We start from the raw sequence: 20,814 nt of genomic DNA on the forward strand, positions 1-20,814 counted from the left end.
ATATATTATATATTATTATACGCAGCATTTAATGATTTGATCTGCTGGAATCCTCTGTATATTCTCTAGTGTGAGCGTAATAGACACCGGACAGTCTGTTTTAATATATGTAGTCATACGATTTATTATAAATCCAACTCTGTTACAAGAGAGCGCGTGTGTGTGTGTGCGCGTGTGTGTGTGTGTGTGTGTGTGTGTTTGTGTGTGTGCGCAGTGGGGAAAGACGGAACACGCAGTTTGGAAACGAAACGAAACACAACCTTTACTTCTGTCGGTCCTTTATCCCATTAAAACTTTAAACTTTTTGTAGTAGCCTAATATATGTGCACGCATTAAACTGTGGAGTGTGTGTGTGTGTGTGTGTGTGTGTGTGTGTGTGTGTGTGTTTGTGTGTGCGCAGTGGGAAAAGACGGAACGCGCGGTTTGGAAACAAACAGAAACACAAGCTTTACGTCGGTCCTCTATCCAATTAAAACTTTAAACTTTTTGTAGTAGCCTAATATATGTGCACGCATTAAACTGTGGAGTGTGTGCGCTGTTGTGCATGTTTGTGTGGATTACGTGCGCCGTGATCCTGCACCATACACTGTATTTTCTATAACAACGTGAGCACTGGGCTGCATGAGGAATAAACAATTAAGACTTGGTGATGCATTTGCACAGGCCGTGTAATCGGGTTCTATGTCTGTCTGTCTGTCTGTCTCTCTCTCTCTCTCTCTCTCTCTCTCGCTCTCTCTCTCGCGCGCGCACAGCGCGGCACCGTAATACGTTGTACAGATTTGCCGTTTTTACAAGCAACTCCCATACAATGTAAAGGTGAATGATCGTCACTTGCACCTTCTACAAATAGTTTTTTAATTGATTGAATGTGATTACAAACTTTATATATGCTGATGTGAACAAAGCACTCGCCCATATATGGCGAGCTGACACCTGTCACTCAGCAGGACGCCTGCTCCGGGTCTCTCCTCACACCACAGCTTCACTTCTCTCCTGAGGCCGTTATTCCTTTAATCCTGCCTGTTTCTGCTCTCTATCACATTTAACAGGTTCAGAATAATAAGCCAGTGGACCATTATATGTAAAGGAATACATGTCTTCTTCCTCTTTATTGACGGGAGTGACACTCGGATCCATGATTTTCTATGTTAAACAGACGGGGATTCAGCGGGACTCCCTTATGTTACGTCACAGCCGAATGCGGAAGTAAAAAGCAAAGACGTGCGAAAACGTACTAAAACGTCTCCAGGAGACCCTGTGGGTTATTAATTTCAGAATTTCTTTAAAAACAGTATTGTTAACGTATTTTCCTATGATTAGTTAAGTTTTGTCTTTAACCTGCAATATGCTCTTTAAATCATTATCCAAACATATACTGTAGCTCCTGTCGCCTGTCAGTTCTCAGGGATTTCACTGCGACCAATTGGTGATTGAACACAGTGTCAAGTAAACACTCTTCCACCTTTAATGACTTTCTTAAAGTTATAGACTCTTCACTTCGGGAACCGAGTTGGAAATTGCTTTGTTAGCGCTTACTTTAGCCTAACACTCTGTCCTTTAGGAGAAATAGACTGCTTGGTTTGTTTCACTTGGCTAAGCTAATGCTTAACTACTCCTCACTGTGCTGGCCTAGCACTTGGTGTAATAGGAAAGTGGTACCATCCTGTGCTCATCAGCTTTTACTGGCCTTGCACCGCTGAGAGCTCTCCCTGTTATCGACTTTTAAATCAGAACTTCCTTATCTGGCGGTGACATGGAGGTAATAAAGACTGGAATGGACTGGGGCTGGAAAAAAGGAGGTGTAAATTTGCCTCTTCGTCTGGCAGATGTTGCACATAGTAGAAGTCTATAAATGACTAAAATACCTCACTTTGTCAGATGTCAGCAATCTAAACCTTTATTATATAGTATTGTGTATTATGTGAGCATTGCTGCAGCAGCCAATGCAAAGTGCTTTTCCTTGGGGACCAAAAACAGAAGGCAATGATATGAAATCGCGTTAGCTTTCGCCTCAGTGCCGTCACTTAGCATGAAACTAGCACCCCAGCAGGCCTTCTGTTTACTGTTTAGACTGACAGAAGTCTAGGACGTCTGGCCTCTTGGCCTTAACACCGTCCACGAGGGTTAATGAAGGCACATAACACTGACAAGTCAGGTGGGGCTTTGGGTCAGTAAACATGAGGGGGGAGATCCTGTAGCTCTGCCATATAGAGTAAATGAAAGGAAGCTGGTATATAATGAGATGAGTCACTTATACCTTATAATGTAAAATGGGTAAAAACTCTATAAACTATAGATCTTACACTGCTAACAGTTTTCATTGTGCAGACAACATCAACAGTTCTATTCCCAGTTAATCTTGACCTTCTTTGTTGTTGCATGATCTCCATAAGCTGCACTGACAAAAGTACTTTATGGCTGAATGAAAGGTCATGTAATCCAAACATTAAAAAAAAAAGAAGAATAACAATCGAGAAGCTAGTCTGTGTGTAATGTTGAAGCAGTTGCTAGGGATGAATCTATAAAAAGTAACTGAATAACTTTGCAGTCAATCTCTACATGTTAAACTGCTTCACTACTTACAATCAGTAGCGGTTTTCTGGCTGACAATCAAACAGACACCATTAGCTGTCAACCTAAGAGGTGCCTTATGTATGAGTGAGATGATTCCACCTGTAAGTGGATAAGGACCAAAGCAGAGTGAAAGAAAGAAAGAAAGAAAGAACTAAGAGTCCTTCAGAGACAAACCCCCTGTTGACTGACAGGTGGACACATTACTGCTGTTTGCAGAGAAGGCTTCAGATCTGCCTTCGCTCTACCTCTTTGCCTGATTCTAGATTGAACTAAAGGTAGGTTGAGATACCATTCCCAATATGATACCCGCCATGTTTGATACGGCTTATGGGTAAAACATTATGACGAGGAACAATGTAAGCCTACGAAGTCCACAGTGCAATAAAGCTTGAAAAAAAGAATAGTTATTGCATAAAATCCCAGCTTACATAACAGCTCTTTGAGAAATAAAAAAAAAAAGAAATACTTCAATGTAACTGACCTTTACACCAATGAACATTCAATTATGCTCATAATCCAAAGTTTCCAGAGCAGCCACCATAAACCCTGTTGTGTGATTGTTCCTCTTACATTAAAATAGCTGGACATGTTGTAGTTTGACCCTGATACGGTGAAATGTGGGATAAAAAGAGTCAAAGTCACACTATGAACACTACATCCAGATTTTCTTACAATAAGTTTCCCCGAGAGATTTCTGGTTCTTGGTATTTTTCTCCTCAGCTCGAAAACAAGTATTGGCAGAGGCAGGCTGACATATATCCATTACACTGTGTACTGTTGGCGCTAATGGGATTTTGGAGGGTGGAAAGGAGGACAGGGAGGCAGAGAGAAAAGAAGAGGAAAAAAGGTTTGTGACAGTACATGGGTAAAGTAGTTTTGATACTTGTTTTTCTTACTGTGGGTTTCTCATATCATTGGTATTCCAGATATTCTAACCTTTTCCATTGCTGTGCTCATTTTAAGTTAGCTTAGTTGGGAGTATCAACTAAAAGGCTAAGTAGTGAAGAAAACAGGGAGGAAACTCTTCAGAAGAAGCCGTCTGCCCCACTTTTCCACATGAGAGGTTTGTGTGTAACACTTTGTTACGTAAGAAAGCTTCCACACTGGAATTTCATGTTCAAGTTTGACATTAAAGGCTGGCAAATGGACTCCTACCTTCAGTGAACTCCATGATATCAATGACTTCAGAACTCAAAAATAGATATTAATAATGGATTTGAACAAAATCCAAGGTATTAAGTTGCAAGAGAGGTACTACTCCTCTGCTGGTCTGAATTCTGAAATGAATCTGCCTTGAAAACATCAGTTATGTCATTTAAAACTGCAATCTCCTTATAGCTGTCCAGTATGACATCTATATCTCAAAAGACTTTAAGTGTATGTGATTGAAATAAATTCTGTCTTCCATTCTTAAAGCTCCAGTGAGAAACTTTTGTTTTGTTTGGATTCTGGCGTCTCGTTTGTGTAGGTCATTCCAGATGTGTTTGTTCACCACCTTATTTGCCTCTATGAAGGTTTATTCTCTGATGGGCCCACTGCCCAACAGAAACGTAGTTTTGCTTATGTAAATTAGGTAATCTGAATTTTTTTTTTTTTTTCAGACTTCTTAAAACTACTATACAGAATAAATCTATCTTGTCAGTATCAGTAATGGACTTGTTTGCTTTTTTTACGTCTCAGAAAGCCATCCGTATTTATTTTGGTCTTTTTCATCCGTCCATTTTATACCGCTTATCCGTGGCTGGGTAGCGGGGGCAGCAGTGTAAGCAGAGATGGCCCAGACACTTCCTCCAGTTCTTCCCGAGGTAGTCTCTCCAGCGTGTCCTGGGTCTACCCCGAGGCTTCCTCCTGGAGGGACATGCCCCGAACACCTCCCTCGAGAGGCGTCCAGGGGGCATCCAGAACAGATGCCTGAGCCACCTCAGCTGACTCCTCTCGATGTGGACAAGAAGTGGCTCTACTCCACGTTCCTCACCCTATCTCTAAGGGTGCGCCCCCGCCATTTCAGTACCCAAAATCTTGTTCTTTTCTTTTTCACAACTAGTTAAAAATGAGCTTTCATAAATCATCTGATCTGGTCTGACTATCTCTAGAGCTGTTCTCTTTCTGGTATTTTACCTTTGAGAAGCAAAAGAAAAACTGACCATGTTGACATTATGACTGGTGATTACAAGTAACAAATCAAATAAACTTGATTGACTGGAAGGAGAAACATATTCCATATAAACGTAGGAACATTCATCTATGGCCCAAGGATTCACTGAATGGTGAATCAAATGCTACAGCCTTTTGAGTCGCTTGATGTGAAACCAATTGGCAACATACTGTAGCACAGATTTTAACTGAGGCAATGTGTTGGGGAATTAAGTATTTGCAACTTTGGAATCTAGTGTGTTGCATTAATGTTAAGTATTATGTAATGTTACGTAATACAGAAGCTCAGTTTCTGGGAGACTAGGCTTGTCCAGAGCTCTATTTACAAGGTCTGTTTATCAGACGATTGCGCCACAAAAACACCCTTTAGTCTCTTTATTAACTTTTTAAAAGTACTTTGTGTTCAATGAAAAAAGGAGCATCTGTCCCTTTTTCTCTTTAAAAAGATACACAGAGCTGTGTCACACAGTCCAGCTTACACTGTCACGTGTCTTGAGAAGGACTTCACAAACAACCCACTGACTAATCATTGCATGTGACTGTCTACTGGTAAACGCAAACACACGCACACGCACACACACACACACACACACACGTCTGTTCCTGCAGTAACACTTTCACCTCAGTCTCTACATGTTCTCTGTGCCGAGCTGAAGCCCAGTCGACAGCCTCTGAATGGACTTGTGCCAGCTGCCTGTCAGCGTGGGTAACTGAGTCACACACTGCTCAACTCAGGCTAGCACTACTACCTTAACTTAAGCTGTGATTCACATGTTGAACTCAGAAAGAGCAAGTGGATTCACTCATTCATAACTAAGCACATTATACAGAACATGACTCACTAATTGGTGGATTCAGAAGGAATTTCTTTGGTGGGCGTCAGGGAATGCTGCTTTTTTTCTAAAGTATATCCTCATCCGTTTGGAGTAGTCATCCCAGGATTAAACACATTACATGGGCCAAACCTAATAACACTTTCTAATGAAATAAAAACCAAAGGGGGAAAAATCACAGCCTGCGTTTGTGTGTGTGCAGATCACATTCATCATAAGATTAGACTAATTTTTCACTTCAGGTTGGTCATTTTCTTGAGGAATGTCCAAGTTTCCTTCACAGCGGGGTCAGTCTCGGACCCCGTAGCCAATCATCGTCTTGTGTTGTCTAACAAAGATAAATGCCCTTTAAAACAGATTCTAATTTCTTGGCAATTATGGTGTTGTCAGTGTTTCATATTAAAAGATTTTCTATTCAAGATTTCCTTTTTCTTTGTGTCGAAGACGGAAAGACCATCACGTCTTGGTCAACAACATTTCCTGGAGCGACGCTGATTGATCTATTTCTCATGAGTCGATGATACGTTGAACAGCAGCTTCACTCTCTGCAATATGAGCAAGGAATGGAAAAAAAAAAACATTTTATTTGCAATTAATGGTTCTTCTATTTGCCAAATTAACAACATCAGGATGCAGAGTCAAAAACTCATTATGGACGCTTTGTCAGGTTTGTCCTCAGACAGACACCAAACTTTAAACGCTTCTGTTTTGAGTGGACAACAGATCGATCATTTTCCATACTTTTCATGTTGTTGGGTAATCAAAGTGACATTTTTAATTTATACTGGGTGCTAAAACTGTTAGAAAGAGCTGAAATAGCTAAACATTGGAACACAGTCAAAGATTATCCTCAGTTGTCACAATGTAGATATTGGCATCTTTACAAGAGTTTTCATTTAACTACGGCCCCCGGATTAAATTAACATGACAGTTACAAACTTTAATGAGCAAGAACCTCGAACTTTACAGCTAACTGTGTTCTACAAGCCACAACACTCGTCTCCACTACTCCTCTAATAAGGACGCTGACCTTTTGGCACTGAAGTCACCCACTCAGCAGCTTAAACACCAAACTGTATCAGCAAACTGTACACCAAATGATCCTATGTTACACCTGTGATTGTGTCTGAAATCACACCTATTCACTCCTCCCTATCTGCACTGTAGGAGTTCTCTGAGGTGAACTGTAGAGTGAACTCTGGTAAAATAAAAGAAACACTGTTCTAAATGAGGTCAAGCTGATTTGCAATTACAACATGCTGCAATGCAGACAAGGATTGTTCTTCTAGTTATAACTAAATGGTAAATGGACTTGGAGTTTGTAGAATGCTGTCACACCTACACATTTCTATCCATTCTAACCCTACTGGCAGAAGATGCTATTGAACATGAGCAGCAGCAACTAATCCCATTCACAAATATTAATTCACCACTGGCAGGAGCAACCATGAAAGACACATCGGACATGTAACTGCAGGAGCTGGGGATCGAACCCCCAACCTCCGGTAGACAACCGACTCCACCAACTGAGCCACAGCCTCCCCAAACAATATATTAAGCTTATTTAAAAAAAATAAAAATAAATTAAATGTTTTTAATAATTGTAAAATACATATTTAAATAATGAAACGTTTTTTTTTGGCACTGCTCAATGATTGTGCACACTATCTATGATCTAGTGCCTGTCATTATCACAAGGATGAATAACGTGACCCTGCTGTAAATTACAACATAATGGTGAATGCCCTTAATATCACTATGTAGAGAGTACACAATCCCTCCTGACATCATTTAACAGCTTTTCTGTACGTTTCCTTCCATTCACTTAGTCTGAGAGCAACAACTGCTGAGTGTTTGAAAATTGGCTGCACAAGAAAGTGATAACGTCGAGATTGTTGATCACGATGCTCTGCGTTGTCGATGCCACCAAACATTTTGGCATAAAAAAATGAGCTCTGTAGGATGAAGACAACCCGCCAACATCTTGTGTTATCTGCGCACGAACTAGACATGTTTGAGTAAATACACATTAGCTTGTTAATCAGATGCCTCAACACTTATATAGAAGCACCTCCTTTCCAGGCCAACTAAACAACCAGCCAACTTGGAATGGAAACACAGGACGAGAGCAGTTTAAGAGATATGACGTAGCATACATGTTAGACAATGAGAAACTATTCCACTGATAAGCATATAAATAAATCAGAGGCTAACGCTGCCATGATGTACCAACATGCTGCAATCAGTGGGCCAACATTAACCAATAGCACACTCTCAGCCATCAATGAATGATCCTGAATACTTCCTGCTGTGTTCACACATCAGCTTACTGTGACTTCTGTGAAAAGGTTTCAGGTGGCTGGCAGAAACAAATCTGGGTAAAGTAAGCGTGAAAAATTCATCACTTTACGCTAATCTAGATCATTTCAGGAAAGGTGTGTAAGTGTGAAAGTTCCGAGAGATTAACAAGGCTGCTGCCATCAGGGCTGAAAACTAACTTTACAACTGCACTGATGAATTCACAGTCAGGGATTTAATTAAAATCAAAACCTTTAGAAAACACAACTCGGTTTGATAGTTAAGGATTTTACGCATTGTTTTGTGAATGCAAAACAGCGAGCGTGTTATGACACACCCTCCTCTCTTGTACTCTAGATGTAAGTCATACAGTGAGAATTCATTTGAGGCTTCACTAGATCTCTTACAGAATGAATTCACATGTCCTTTGAAGAAGATAAAAGACTTAAATTGTCGACATAATCCAGAAAAAAACACGATGAAACGGCCATCAAGATGATGTGTGAGTCAGTCATTCCATTTTCTGCTTTGTTGAGCATGCCTGTTGGCAACTATGTTACAGTTACTACCTATGACAATTTGGCAAGTAGTTCCATGTTATGCCTTTTGACACTTATTGGAATATTACGTAACGAAAGGTCATTGTTGTCAAGCTTCCTTTTTTACTTTCTGCCTAACACGCTAATTTCTAACAAACTGTATAATGAACATGTTTAACTCTGTACTCCTTGGGTGCCTCTGGGCCTAATGCTGGCTTCAGTGAGGACATTGTTTGCATATATGATGAAATCTTCATGATTCAATGAGAATGCATGTCACTGTCATTGTAGTCGCCCTTGTTACACTAAAGCTGGGAGAATTACATCAGACTGTCACCTCCAGCCTTTTCATCATCTTGCATTTTCTGCACTTCCTTTGAAGTAACGGCGTCAATGTCCTGTATCTGAATCTCATCCACGGGAGGGGTTTGACTGTGTAAATGATATTACAGTCTGAAATTGTTCTTCTGTGCAATTTCAAAACTGGATTTAGATTTCTAAGAGGTTTATATTTATAGCATCCTAGCTTTGCATCATTAGCATTCTGTAACACAGTTGTGCAGGAGTGTGTTATGTTTGTGTGCTCTGCAGGGAAATTCTGGTGTTCAGAACTCCTCTGCATTTTTCTGTGGATGTGTGTGTTAGAGAGAGAGAGAGAGAGAGAGAGAGTTCGTGCTTGTGTAAATGTATCTGTGTAGGCACCATGATGTTAATGTACATACCAGCAGGACAGGCGCCTTCTGACATGATAAGCACTTCAGACTGCTGCTTGCAGGCATCCCTGCGCAGGAAGCACTCGTTCTGGTAGTTTTGATTGTTGGAGCCGCATACTGGGACATAGTCATTGTTGCACTGCAGACACAAGAGGAGAACGCAGGTTAGAAGGTGAGCATGAAACATGATGTCACATCCAGGTCACCAGAGAACAAACAAACACATTAAATACGTCATGAAACGTGTGTTCGTTCAGATACCAGTGTCTCGACAAGATGTGAGCTTTTGTTTCTTTCCACTCCATTTCAGGAAACTGTGATGAACAACTAAGAACTTGTTTGTATCTGGTTATTTTCAGTGTCCACTGAAAAGAGAAGTCACCAAAAAAAACTATAACTTTAAAGACACTTGTGTTCAAACTTTAACAAGTATGGTAAGGAGAAATATATATATATATATATATATATATATATATGTATATATGTGTGTGTGTGTGTGTGTGTGTGTGTGTATATATATATATATATATATATATATATATATATATACATATATTTTTTTAGCTTGAATTCATAGTTTCTTTTCCTGGATGTATTTACAAAAAAACGACCATCTTATTAAACGCTTCAAAATTAATATGTGGAAGATTCAACAAACACAAAGTGAACAATTGTTTTTGAAATCGCACAAAAGAATCACTGTTGTCAAAGTCCCTTAATTACAGGTACAGTCAGTGGATATTACAGTGTAAATATAGGATCTGTTCAACTCAGACTAAAATAAAAAATCAATACTGGTTCCAGAGAGAATATTAACATATTTGATTTAAAACTCCGCTTACATACTGTGATGAAATGACAGTACAAGTGATGAGAGTTTTTTAAGGAGGTTTTTAGTATTTTATTTTAGAACTTTGTCATAAATATATAAAAAACTGTTTTAAAGCTACTATGAGAAGTTTTTAACTTCAAGTGAAACAGACTGAAATTAATACTGATGTCTCCAAATGATCTACAGAAGCAGGAGAAAGCTTCAGCCACAGGGCTGGTCATTTCTAAGTAGCAATTTTAATGCCTACAATGGCTGCCAGGGGGTCAAACATAACATTGAGCTGCAGCCAACCCTTTTTCATTTGACACGGCAAAGAATCCTGACAAGGGCTAAATTATTCTGTGTAAAGAAAACAGGGTAAGAATGTACAGCATATCCACAGCCATTGAGCAAAGAAAATCAGGGAAATCAAGTGCTGTAACAAGAATTTGTGAATTTGTCCCCTCTTCATAAAAAACAGTATCAGTGTAAACGATCTCATATCTGCATGCTCCAGTCAGCATTATATCTACTTCTTGAAGTGACAAACCATCACATCACATCACATTTTTAAAAGCCCTTGAAACATACTTTCTCATTCAGCTAATATGAGTCACATTTTTCTGCATGAGAACGTGCATTTATGCGTTTATGCTCTTGTCGTTTCTTCAGTCACTTGCATATTGCACGCCTCTTTTTCTTTTCTTTTTCATTTGCATCAAAGATGTGCGACCCATCGTCTTAGTGCATCAAGTTCATTTTGCATATGTCCTCAGAGAAATGGTGGGCCTTTTCTGCTGCTCAGCTCTGTTGTTGCTCCACTGGAGCAGTAGCAGGTTAAGTGACTTGCTCAAGGGCACTGAGCACTATAGCAGCTAAGTTAGAGGAGAACATTACTCATTCATTTGCCCACATGCTTTGTTGGCTTCGGCGCAAGTCAAGAGTTTTCAGATGACAGATGGTTCTTTTCTAAGTTCTTTTTTCTTTTGGCCGTGAAGGAAATAAATTCATCTCATTTGATATCGATTCCCCCGTGCGACACCGCTGGAATAACAAATGTGACTATTCAATAGAGAAATTTACCCCTCAAGAAGGAATTCCTATAAAAAGGTCCAAAGGAATAGTCACTCCACAGTCACAGCCTACAACTTGATTTGGTTTTAAAGGGCTTAAACGCTAGGCAATGTGCGAGCACTGCTGGGTGTGACACCACAAGGACAAAGGGGCTTGTTTGAGAGCCCCCCAAAGGAGCGAGGCTAAGGAGCTCACAGCTCTTTGTCTGCACTTCTGTTCCCCTCTTAGTCCCCAATGGATTGACCTGGAATCTGTTCTCTGTGGGCACAATCATCTGCCTGTGCCCTCTCTGAACACTACCAGGCTCTCATTAAAAGTGCCAGTATGGAGAGGCACAAACTCACATACAAGTCTATGTTCCGAGCGATGAGACATCTGAACCACAAGATCAAAGATACAGGTTCATTCTATTGAATCTGATACACAATTATACTTAGTACAAAGTGTGGAAATAAATCGAAAGTACAGAAAGGCTCCATGCACAGAGGCTGCAGTTCTTGTACCAGGGGTCGTGGGTTCAAATCCGAATGACATGACATCCGCCACTTTCTCCTCCCAGTGCTTCCCGACTCTCTTTCACTGTCCTTTAAAAACACTTTGACAGCCTGTGTTTGTCTGTCTGCGGACTCATTCACATGCACACATATTTTCTTTGTTGAGCCAGAGAGGTGGATGTCCTATCCTGCTTGATCTGGAGCACTTTGGTCCTCTCTCTCTCGCTCTCTCTCTCTCTCGCTCTCTCTCTCTCGCTCTGCCAGACCATTGCCTGCATCATTTGTTTGATTTTAGCCTTTCATGTTAGCACACTCTTCAACGCCCATCACCACACCAACGCTCATACACCCTCACCACTGATGTCACAGACTGTGCACACATCGTCACCACTGTTAACTTGAAGTTTATCTGCTCAAGTTCTCGTCTTGTCATGGCCCATGAGCTGGGATCTTCACTGTGTTTGACCTCCATCTCCTGCAGCTTTACATACATTAATCAGGACAGTTTCTTGTCTTTCCCTTTATGCATGTATCATAAATGTAACAGCTCACTGTAATAAATATGGGGTTGCAAAAGCAATATTTTGAAAAGACAAATCTTCTTCAAGCGTTGTGAAGTTTGTACTTGAAAATGCCCGGAGAAGATCTGTGAGCTGGAGATAGTGTACAGATACTTTTTGTTTATGTATTCAGTTTGATGTTTGATTCAGAACTTGTGAAAGTTTTTTTTTTTTTTGGGATGTGTGTATCCGTACACCTTGTTTTCCACTTTTTGCACCTCATGGAAACACTAGAGGTGAACAGTCTTCATATGCCCTCCGAAGCTGATACACAGTCTGCAGACTCCAGAAGATTAAAACAAAAAGATGTTCAAAACCTGTTTGTATTCTTACCTTATATATTTTATTTGATTCTTTTTAAGTCTTTATTTTAAATACCTAAACTTGTCAAAGAAGTCTCCCAGCAGAAGAAAGTCACTCGGATGTAAATGTATAATCTGAGCTACAATAAACATCTTGAAGTTTGAAACATAAATCTTCGTCGATGTTTGAGTTACTTACACCTAAACTTTAACAGAACAGGTTCAAGCTGTTGTGAGAGTGTCACCAGTTTGAAATCTCTTTCATCACTTTTTTTTTTTATCACGACAGCTGTGAACTATTGTTTTGCATATAAACCTGAATACGTCAAAACGATCACCTGACATTTTTGCACACAAATAAAAAAAAAACGAAGCAGAAAAAGAAACAAATATGTCCAACATAAGTTGTTTAAGAAAGTCGGTCTGAGAACAGAAACAGAGGAGTATGTAGAGAGGAGCTATAACAACAGGGAGGGAGGCTACTTTAGGACACAGTCCCATTGATTGTGATCAATGAGAGCAGGAGGCGACTGAACAGAAGTTTCACCTGATTAGAGTCAGCAGGATAATGTATGTAAGAGCCACTTCCTGTCAAGCATTGGTCGGTGTTTGTTTTTGGAGCCAAGGGAGGCAATTTCCCTCTCCTCCAGGTGTTGTGTAGTTTACAGACACTATTTTCACTCATAAACTGCACATCCCAATTTAGCAGGCTTAGTGCGAATGTCATCAGAGACACACACAAGGTCTGATGGCCGCGAGGAGGAGCACAAAAATAACCACGCCATCGATTCAGGAGCCCGAGAGCACCGTAATGATCAAGTGTGGACACAGTTTTTAACCCGCTGAGGGGGGAAAAGAGGAAAAGAATACACACAAAGGAGCGTAAAAAGAAGAGGAGGAGGAGCTCGGAGGGAAAGAGAGAGAGCACATTGGATCTTGATCAAAGGGATTGAGATGCAGGAAGGGAAGAGGCCCGCAGAGAAGACGAGAGGCAAAGTGGATGAGTGGGATTGGGCTTTGGGGGGGGGAGAGAGAGAGAGGAAGACAGAGAAAATGGATGAGGGTGAGACAGAAGGGGACTGAGGGCTAATGAAGGCGAAGAAAATACAGAAGTGAGATGTAGAGAGAGAAAGACCGAGTCCTGGCTCAACTAACTTGGCATGATAAAAAAAAAAAAAAGAACCACAGTGCCTGAAGATACCACAGTAAAAAAAAGGAACATCATAAAATGAAAAAGAAAAGAAAGAGAAAGAGAAGAAGAAACAGGGACAGAGTGAGGGAGAGGAATAGAAAATCCCCTCAAAGGAGAGCGGGAGAGAATGAAAAAAATGGCAACCCCACAAAGGCGCTTGGAATAGCTTACTGCAGGGCCCGCGCTTTTTTTCCGCCATCCTCTATCCTCTCCCTCTGTCTCTCCCCCCCCCCCCCTTCCTCCATCACACGCTCTCTCCCAGCTGGCTCAGGCTGTTCTTAACCTGGGGACTCTCACTATATGCCAGGCGTGATGCAACGGAAGGGAAAACTGCCCGGCAGAAACCCTGCGGGTGCCTTTTAAGATTGCCTTCTTGTCTGTGAAAGTCCCCCCCCCCCCCCCCCCCAACACCCCATCTCTTGATCATCCCCAGTCTTTGGCTCTCACCCCTGCAGAACGAAGCCGAGTGATGAGAGGATGAGTGATTTAAAGCCTCTGTCTTACCAGAGGAGGTGCAAGACGATGGATGCAGCTGTGTGCAAGTCATACGTGGGGAGAAAGACGGATACGGTGTCTGATGGGACGCGCCGTCTTTTTCTGCGGGATCACAGCACCTGCATGTAAACACTGTCTTATCGGTGTGGCTAAGGTTAGCAACACTAGCCCTCTGGTCCTCCCTGCAGGCTAACGTACATATGCCTGAGCTAAATGTGGTGACCCAATGCTTTAATAAAAGTTTAGAGTGGTTTAGAGGCAGTAGAGTGAGGAAAGAACTCCCATTACACCGGATACAACGAATCTATGGCTACAGCAGTCAGCTAATTTAGCAAACTCCTAATTAGGACAGTGCAGAAAAAATCTACTTAATACACATCAAGAGACTTGGAATTGTGTCGTCTCACTTGCAGCACACCTGGGTAATGTTTGCAAGTTTTCAGGAGTGTAGTGTTTGGACTACTTCGCAGCAGTAAATAGATTGCCACACACAGACAGGACATAAAACATTGTAAGTCTTCATCTTGAAAAACAACCCCATGACTCCTAACTGCTAAGTTCTCATTTATTCATATAGCACTTCTCTTGTCATGACAGTGAAGAAGAGAGTGAGCAACGTTCACAGATTTTTTTACTTTCAAACTGACTCTATTTTTTTTTTTTTTTTACACATGACCATATTGGAAACAAAGGCTCTGTTGTTATAGTCATTGTCAGGGTGCCACAGCTTTGATCGTTGGATTCCTTGATAACTTGCAGCGTGTGAAGTCGGCAGTCTGCAAATATCAGCTTTGTCAGCTGTTGCACTTAACTGTAAGTCAGCTCAGATGACTGTCAGCGAAATGTAAATGGGAGAAGACAAAAGGTGCCAGGAAAGATCTGAAAGACGGGGCCATTTGAGGGAAGATTTGGGAGGAGGAGAAAGGAAGTGAGTGCATAAATGGGAGGGAAGACAGAAGGTGAGACAATTTGATCCTCCACAGCTCTCTGCAGACGAGGGAGTGAGGGCTATTGGCCAGCAAGGGCCATATGGCGTGGCCTTATGTGCCCGCTGGCTCTGGCTTTTCAATGGTCACAGACATTGCCCCACATCTCTGCTGTGACAAAACCTGGACAGTTACGCAGCGTCTCGACCAATAGCACAGGGGCAGTGTCCACGGTAGTGTGTGTGTGTGTGTGTGTTTGCTTCTATTCCTCTGTGTGACTGGAATGACTTAAATCCCTTTCAGACTTGCACAGCGTTACTGGGAATTTCCAGACACTGTCTTGGTGGGTTCCATGTGTGAATGCAAATGTTTAATCCTTTCATCCCTGCTAGCCACCTGGTGAAAAGTCGTCATGATGTCAAGGTCAGTTAGAAGCAGACTCCATGAACAAGTGGGCGGGATGATGAGTTTCACTTCTATAAACTCTGAAGTGCTCGCTTGAGAAACGTGTTTTTGTTACTATTGCATTTGGATGGCAGAAACATGGCCTCAAACATCTTGCTGTGAAACCCAGAACCAGTGACCACGACAGAAGACTTTTCCCTCTGCAAGCTCTACAGAGGCATCCCGTCACCTCGACCAAATGCAGTACTTTGGGGCCATTAGAAAAAAAAAATCTTTGATAGCGAGGTAAATGTGTAAAATGATGTCAGGAACTGAATGTCCTACATTTTCTGGAGCTCAAAAATCTACCATTGATTGAATGATTGATGGATTTATTCTTTTTTGGTTGTTTCATGCACACACAAAAAAAAGTGTCCAACCCTCATCAATGAACAAAACCAAAGACAGCTGCAGTTGTCAGCTGCTTCATTATGTTTCATCTCAAAACAACATGACATATTATTTGAAAATTGGACTCCATTAAAGTATTGTGCATTTCCTCCGAAACTTCAAGACAATCAGTAAGACGAAGGTTCACAGATTTCTGAATTCACCCGACAAACAGTCAACAGGAAATCAAACTAAAGAATGCCTCCCTTATATGGTCATGGAAAGGAAACATTGGAGACATTCCTCTTAGTTCAGGCACTTAATAAAAACAACAAATTAAACGTGCACACCTCGTCGCCTAATGGTGCTTAAAAGAGAAGATGGCATTAATGTCGAGTAAAGCAGGTGAACCTACCTCGATCAGTATTCAAAATGACATGCTGCATCTTAATTGCAGTAAGAGCATGCAGTCTCACAGCCATCCAAATCTAGTCTCGGGTCTGTCCCTTGAACGAACGCTTCCACAAACCTCCTGCAGGGGCTGCTGTGGTTCTGCCTTCCTAAAACTCCCCTCATCAGACTTCCAAAAGCTAAGCACTGGGACTGCCGCCAGGACCTGTTGTCTCCATACCTGCCTGGGATCAGTGCATCAAGCACGCATACACACACAGACGCACACACACACAGACAGACGCACACACACACACACACGCACACGCACACACACGCACACACAGACAAGGTAACGAACGCACACACCGTCAGAGCACTTTGCACACAGAAAAAGGCATCCACACTTTACCAGGTCACAACACACAACAACCTTGCAAAACAAGCAGAACCATCATCATTCATTCAGCGCCTTATAACAGCTCCCAATGCTGACTTCACCGACATAACTGCCGGCTGACAGGGGTGGAACAAAGACAGGTGGTGGGAGGAGGAGGAGGGGAGGAAGAGGAGCTAGGGAATGCAGAGTGAAAACGCAGTTATGAGGAGGAGGATCTGAAGGAAAAGGAGGGAGGAAGGAAGGTGGAAGAGACAGTGGAGAGAGTCGAAACAGAGCTGGGAGAGCGAAGGGGCAGAGGAAGTAAGAAAGAGATTGAAAGGCGTAAAAGTGTTAGTAATGGGGGAGGATAGACGATAGCACACCACAGGAATGAGAAGAACTATGTGGAGGAGTGGCGAGGGACACGCACAGCATGAGACGAGAGCGTACGAGTGGGAGACAAAGGAGAGGAGCGATGCAAAGTGAAGGCGAGTGCACGCATCAGTGCGTGACCGTGGAGCGGAGGGATGGAGCGTGCCAATTTGAGGGGTAGAGCTCTGCGATATGCAACCAGAGCAAACATGACGGGCTATCAGCATCAATAAGCAGAAAACGAATGACTCATCTGTCCGATGGAGCTCCACCAAAACGCCACTTTCTACACGTCTGCAAAACGGGTCAATCTCAAGCAACAATTAGTCAGATGTTTGCAAAATCCCAGAGCAAGAAGTCACACGGAGGTATGTGTGGACTGCAGCACAGCAGGGGGCTGTCATTCTGCAAGTGAGCTCTATGCGCTGTAAACGTGGCTGGAGCTGAAGAACATGAACGAGGACAGTCATTTCACAACTATGCTTGTGCTCATACACTTTAAGTAATGCACCTGTTTGTATTTTCAAAAACGTATTTCAGTTGTGAAAAAATGAAATGCAAATCTGAATGATAAGTGAACCCACCAAAGCTGGAGATCTTGGAAATCTTTAAAGTGAAGGTGTTTGTATGATTCTCCGCCCCCCCCCCCCCACCCCACCAGCCACATTTACATGATCTTCTTTCACAAAACAGAACAGAACATTAAATGAACCTCAATTAACACTATACACATAGCTAGGCCCCATCCAAACGCTTTGAGGTGAAAATCGTTCAACTTTTCAGAAAATGTCTCAGGCGCGTTTTTCTAAATGTATGACATTCCCCATAGTTTTGTCTCCTATGGATCATGTCTTTTGTCTTATTTGCTCCATGTCTGCCGGGGTAAAAACTATCTCAAATGAAAAAGGAGCGCCAGGTCATACAGCGGCTGATGTCAACAGACTGTTGCCATGGTGATGGGATGGACGTGCAACCCTTTTCTTCACGCACAAAAGCTTCATGCGAGCGCTCCGTAGCGGACAGCCAGTGCTTTTCTGCTCAGATAAAAAGCGAGGTGGACACGGGGCCTGACTTGGTTTTGGCTGATAAAATGCAGACTCTACATTTATATGACTCAACCGATGAATGAGGAAAAAGATTAAAGTGCAAAATCAAAGTTCAAAATGAAGCAAAGTCAACCAGTTGTGAAATAACATCAATAAAAATATAATATTTTTTTGGAACTCCAAACAACAAGTCGACATCTTGTGTGAAAAATCACTCTCTGAACAAAAAGCCTCTTTGTCGATATTTGCAGCTCTTTGTTGTTCCTTCCACTCACTGGAGGGTCGTTTCAATAAGCTTTTTCAATAAGGCTCAGTAAACCATAAAAAACTTCACACTGCATGTAAAAAACGTTACATTTAAAAGGTGCATTACCCGAATCGACCGCTTCCATCCTCTTTTTTTTTGTTTGTTTGTTTGGAGACGCACAAGAAGTGACATTTTACATTTCATTTTGCACGGCATTGTGGGATTTAAAATACAATTCATTTCCTGAAAGGATGCATTTAAACCATACTGCACCAAAAACCTTGACGTTAGCATCTTTGGTGAAATGTTCAGTCTAATGTGGACTGAAAAAACGCCCACTGAATGACCACGAGCGTTAAGTCTGCTGAAACCCTCGAGGGAAAAGGCTGCACTCCGTACTGAACTGAGTTTTGGAAAGGCCCTTGTTTCAATTTTTCTGAAGAATTTAGTTTTTTTTTGTCTGAGCCAAGCTCTTTGTCTTTATCGTCTCTCAGTATTTCTTTATTCACATGGAAGTTTTGTGTAAAATGTAATCTCGCTGTTTTCCATTAATTTGCAGAATTAAACAGTTGATGGCAGATTAACAGACACTAATTAAGAGGTCTCTTTTGCAATCCATCTGACCGGCCTGTGTGAGATCTACAAAAAGCTTCTCACTCGGTTGGGGGTCCCTCCAGTCCCTTTGATGGTCCCTGCAGTGTTTCCTATGTCAGCCTCTTGGGTCTGATGCCAGGTCACTGTACTTTAAATACCTTCAAAGGGAGGCATCCAGGGAGGGAAGGAAAGTGCCTGGAGCAACGTTTGCCAATGTGAATAAGCACATTTCAAAGTCCTCCCAAGATCCCTGGACTCCTTATTGTCACGGAAACGGGTTTGTTTTGAAACTTCAACATCCGCAGCACTGTGATTATTGATTTTAACTGCTGGCACTGAGTGCAGTTATTAACAAACAATGATGTACCTGATCATCTCGACATACAAACAGAAATGCCTCTCTGGCTCAGTTTGATTCCATGACTGACCCTCATTGCTCGGCCTGTTTTTTACATGGTGTATGTCGTGACTTAGAGGGAGATCAGAGGAAGATGTTCATCAGCAGCACTGAGTCTTTTTTAAATATACACAATACAGATAAAGAGAGCAATATATGAAGAAGACGTGCATGAGATTTTAAAACATGCTTCTGCTGTCTTTTCCCATAGGCACAGTTTTCAGTATATAATTAGACAGAATATGGTCACACAGCTGCCATTTGTGAAGAATCTGCATTCACAAAGACGTCCACTGAGACTGCTGTACTTGAAATCTTCTTTCACTCTGTGCTAATTACAGGCAACCACTCAGGCCAACTTATAGTGGATACCACCAAGGTTTACTTTATGGATGATGTCGGTTTTTATGGACCTTGGGGTCCAATGTTGGAGCATGAAAGTCTGCTGTGAGTTTTAATCAGTGGGACTGGGTTTGGATTCCTGTTTGAAACAGCAGCTCTGATGCTGGTATGCACTCAAGTAAGTTAAATGTAAGCCTTTGTGGGGATATTTCAAATCAAACCGTGATCCTTCTCCAGCTCTTAACAAAGTATTTATGAACATAAATACATAGTTCCAGTGTGTTGTTTCACAACTCAAGCCATGTGTCCATTAGTGTCACACTTTCAAGTTATGAAATTGAAGTTGCTTTAATGAGAGAGAGAGAGAGAGAGAGAGAGAGAGAGAGAGAGAGAGAGAGAGAGAGAGAGGAGCCACAGGTGGGATTCAAAGCCGGGCCGACTACTCAGAAGGATTTACACTAGCACTAACCACTACGCTAGGTATTTATGATCACTTGCTTGACTGTGAAGTTTGGGTATTATGTCACATATTGCATGCTAACACTCGAGGGATTCCTATATCGTCACATGTTGAAGCTTGGAGCAACGGCTCAAGCTGCCTTATTTCACAGGTTGGCTGTGAGAACATGTTGCTTAGCCACAATCTAACTTTAAAGTCTTACTTACAGTGGACAGGTCAATGAAGAAAAGTGGGCGGGCCTTCAGAGACATGTTACATGTATCTGTTTGTGATACTTATAAAGCAAGTTAATGTACGTGAGAAAAACGTTGTTTTGGAAGCCAATGGGTTTAAATTCTGCACCGCCGAGTTCAAAGGCAGTTCAGTGTTACTGAAGTACAACACAGTGTTTGGTTAGTTAAAAGAAACTTCACGCCTGAAAATCAAACACATTTCATCACGTTAGCTCCACATGCAGGAATCCCCATTGACATAAACTTCTGTTAGAACAAGTCTTTCTATTGACGACCGATTAGGACGAAGCTGCAGGTCAGAAACAGAAAGCTACAGTTGTTATGCAGTTAAGACAGCAGTGAAAAAAAATCTGGCTTTTCTATTTCGAATGTTGACGCCTTCAAAATCATTAGAGCTTAAATGAAGATGATAAGAATGTTTTCTTTATAACCGAATTTCCCCCTGGAACAAATAAAGTATTTTCGATTCTGATTTATGCAAACGGCCGTGTGAACATTTAGGCAGACGACAATCCTACACTTACACATGAATATCAATTTGTATAAATACAAACATTATCCAGTACTGTAATGGAAAAAGGATGACGGACACATGAAACTCCCCTAAGTCCCCAC

General features: G+C 41.7%; 1 protein-coding gene across 3 annotated transcripts in view; it reads right to left on the reverse strand.

The window, feature by feature from the left end:
* Positions 1-20,814, reverse strand: part of tmeff2a (transmembrane protein with EGF-like and two follistatin-like domains 2a) — a 167,958-nt gene that overhangs the window by 72,193 nt on the left and 74,951 nt on the right. For all 3 annotated transcript variants that reach the window (XM_079358201.1, XM_079358200.1, XM_079358199.1), the window contains exon 3: positions 9,121-9,250. In XM_079358201.1, the coding sequence (XP_079214327.1) occupies positions 9,121-9,250 (130 nt within the window). The remainder of the gene's footprint in view (positions 1-9,120; positions 9,251-20,814) is intronic.

This window comes from Symphodus melops, assembly GCF_947650265.1.
Source record: "Symphodus melops genome assembly, chromosome: 12".
NCBI lineage: Eukaryota > Metazoa > Chordata > Actinopteri > Labriformes > Labridae > Symphodus > Symphodus melops.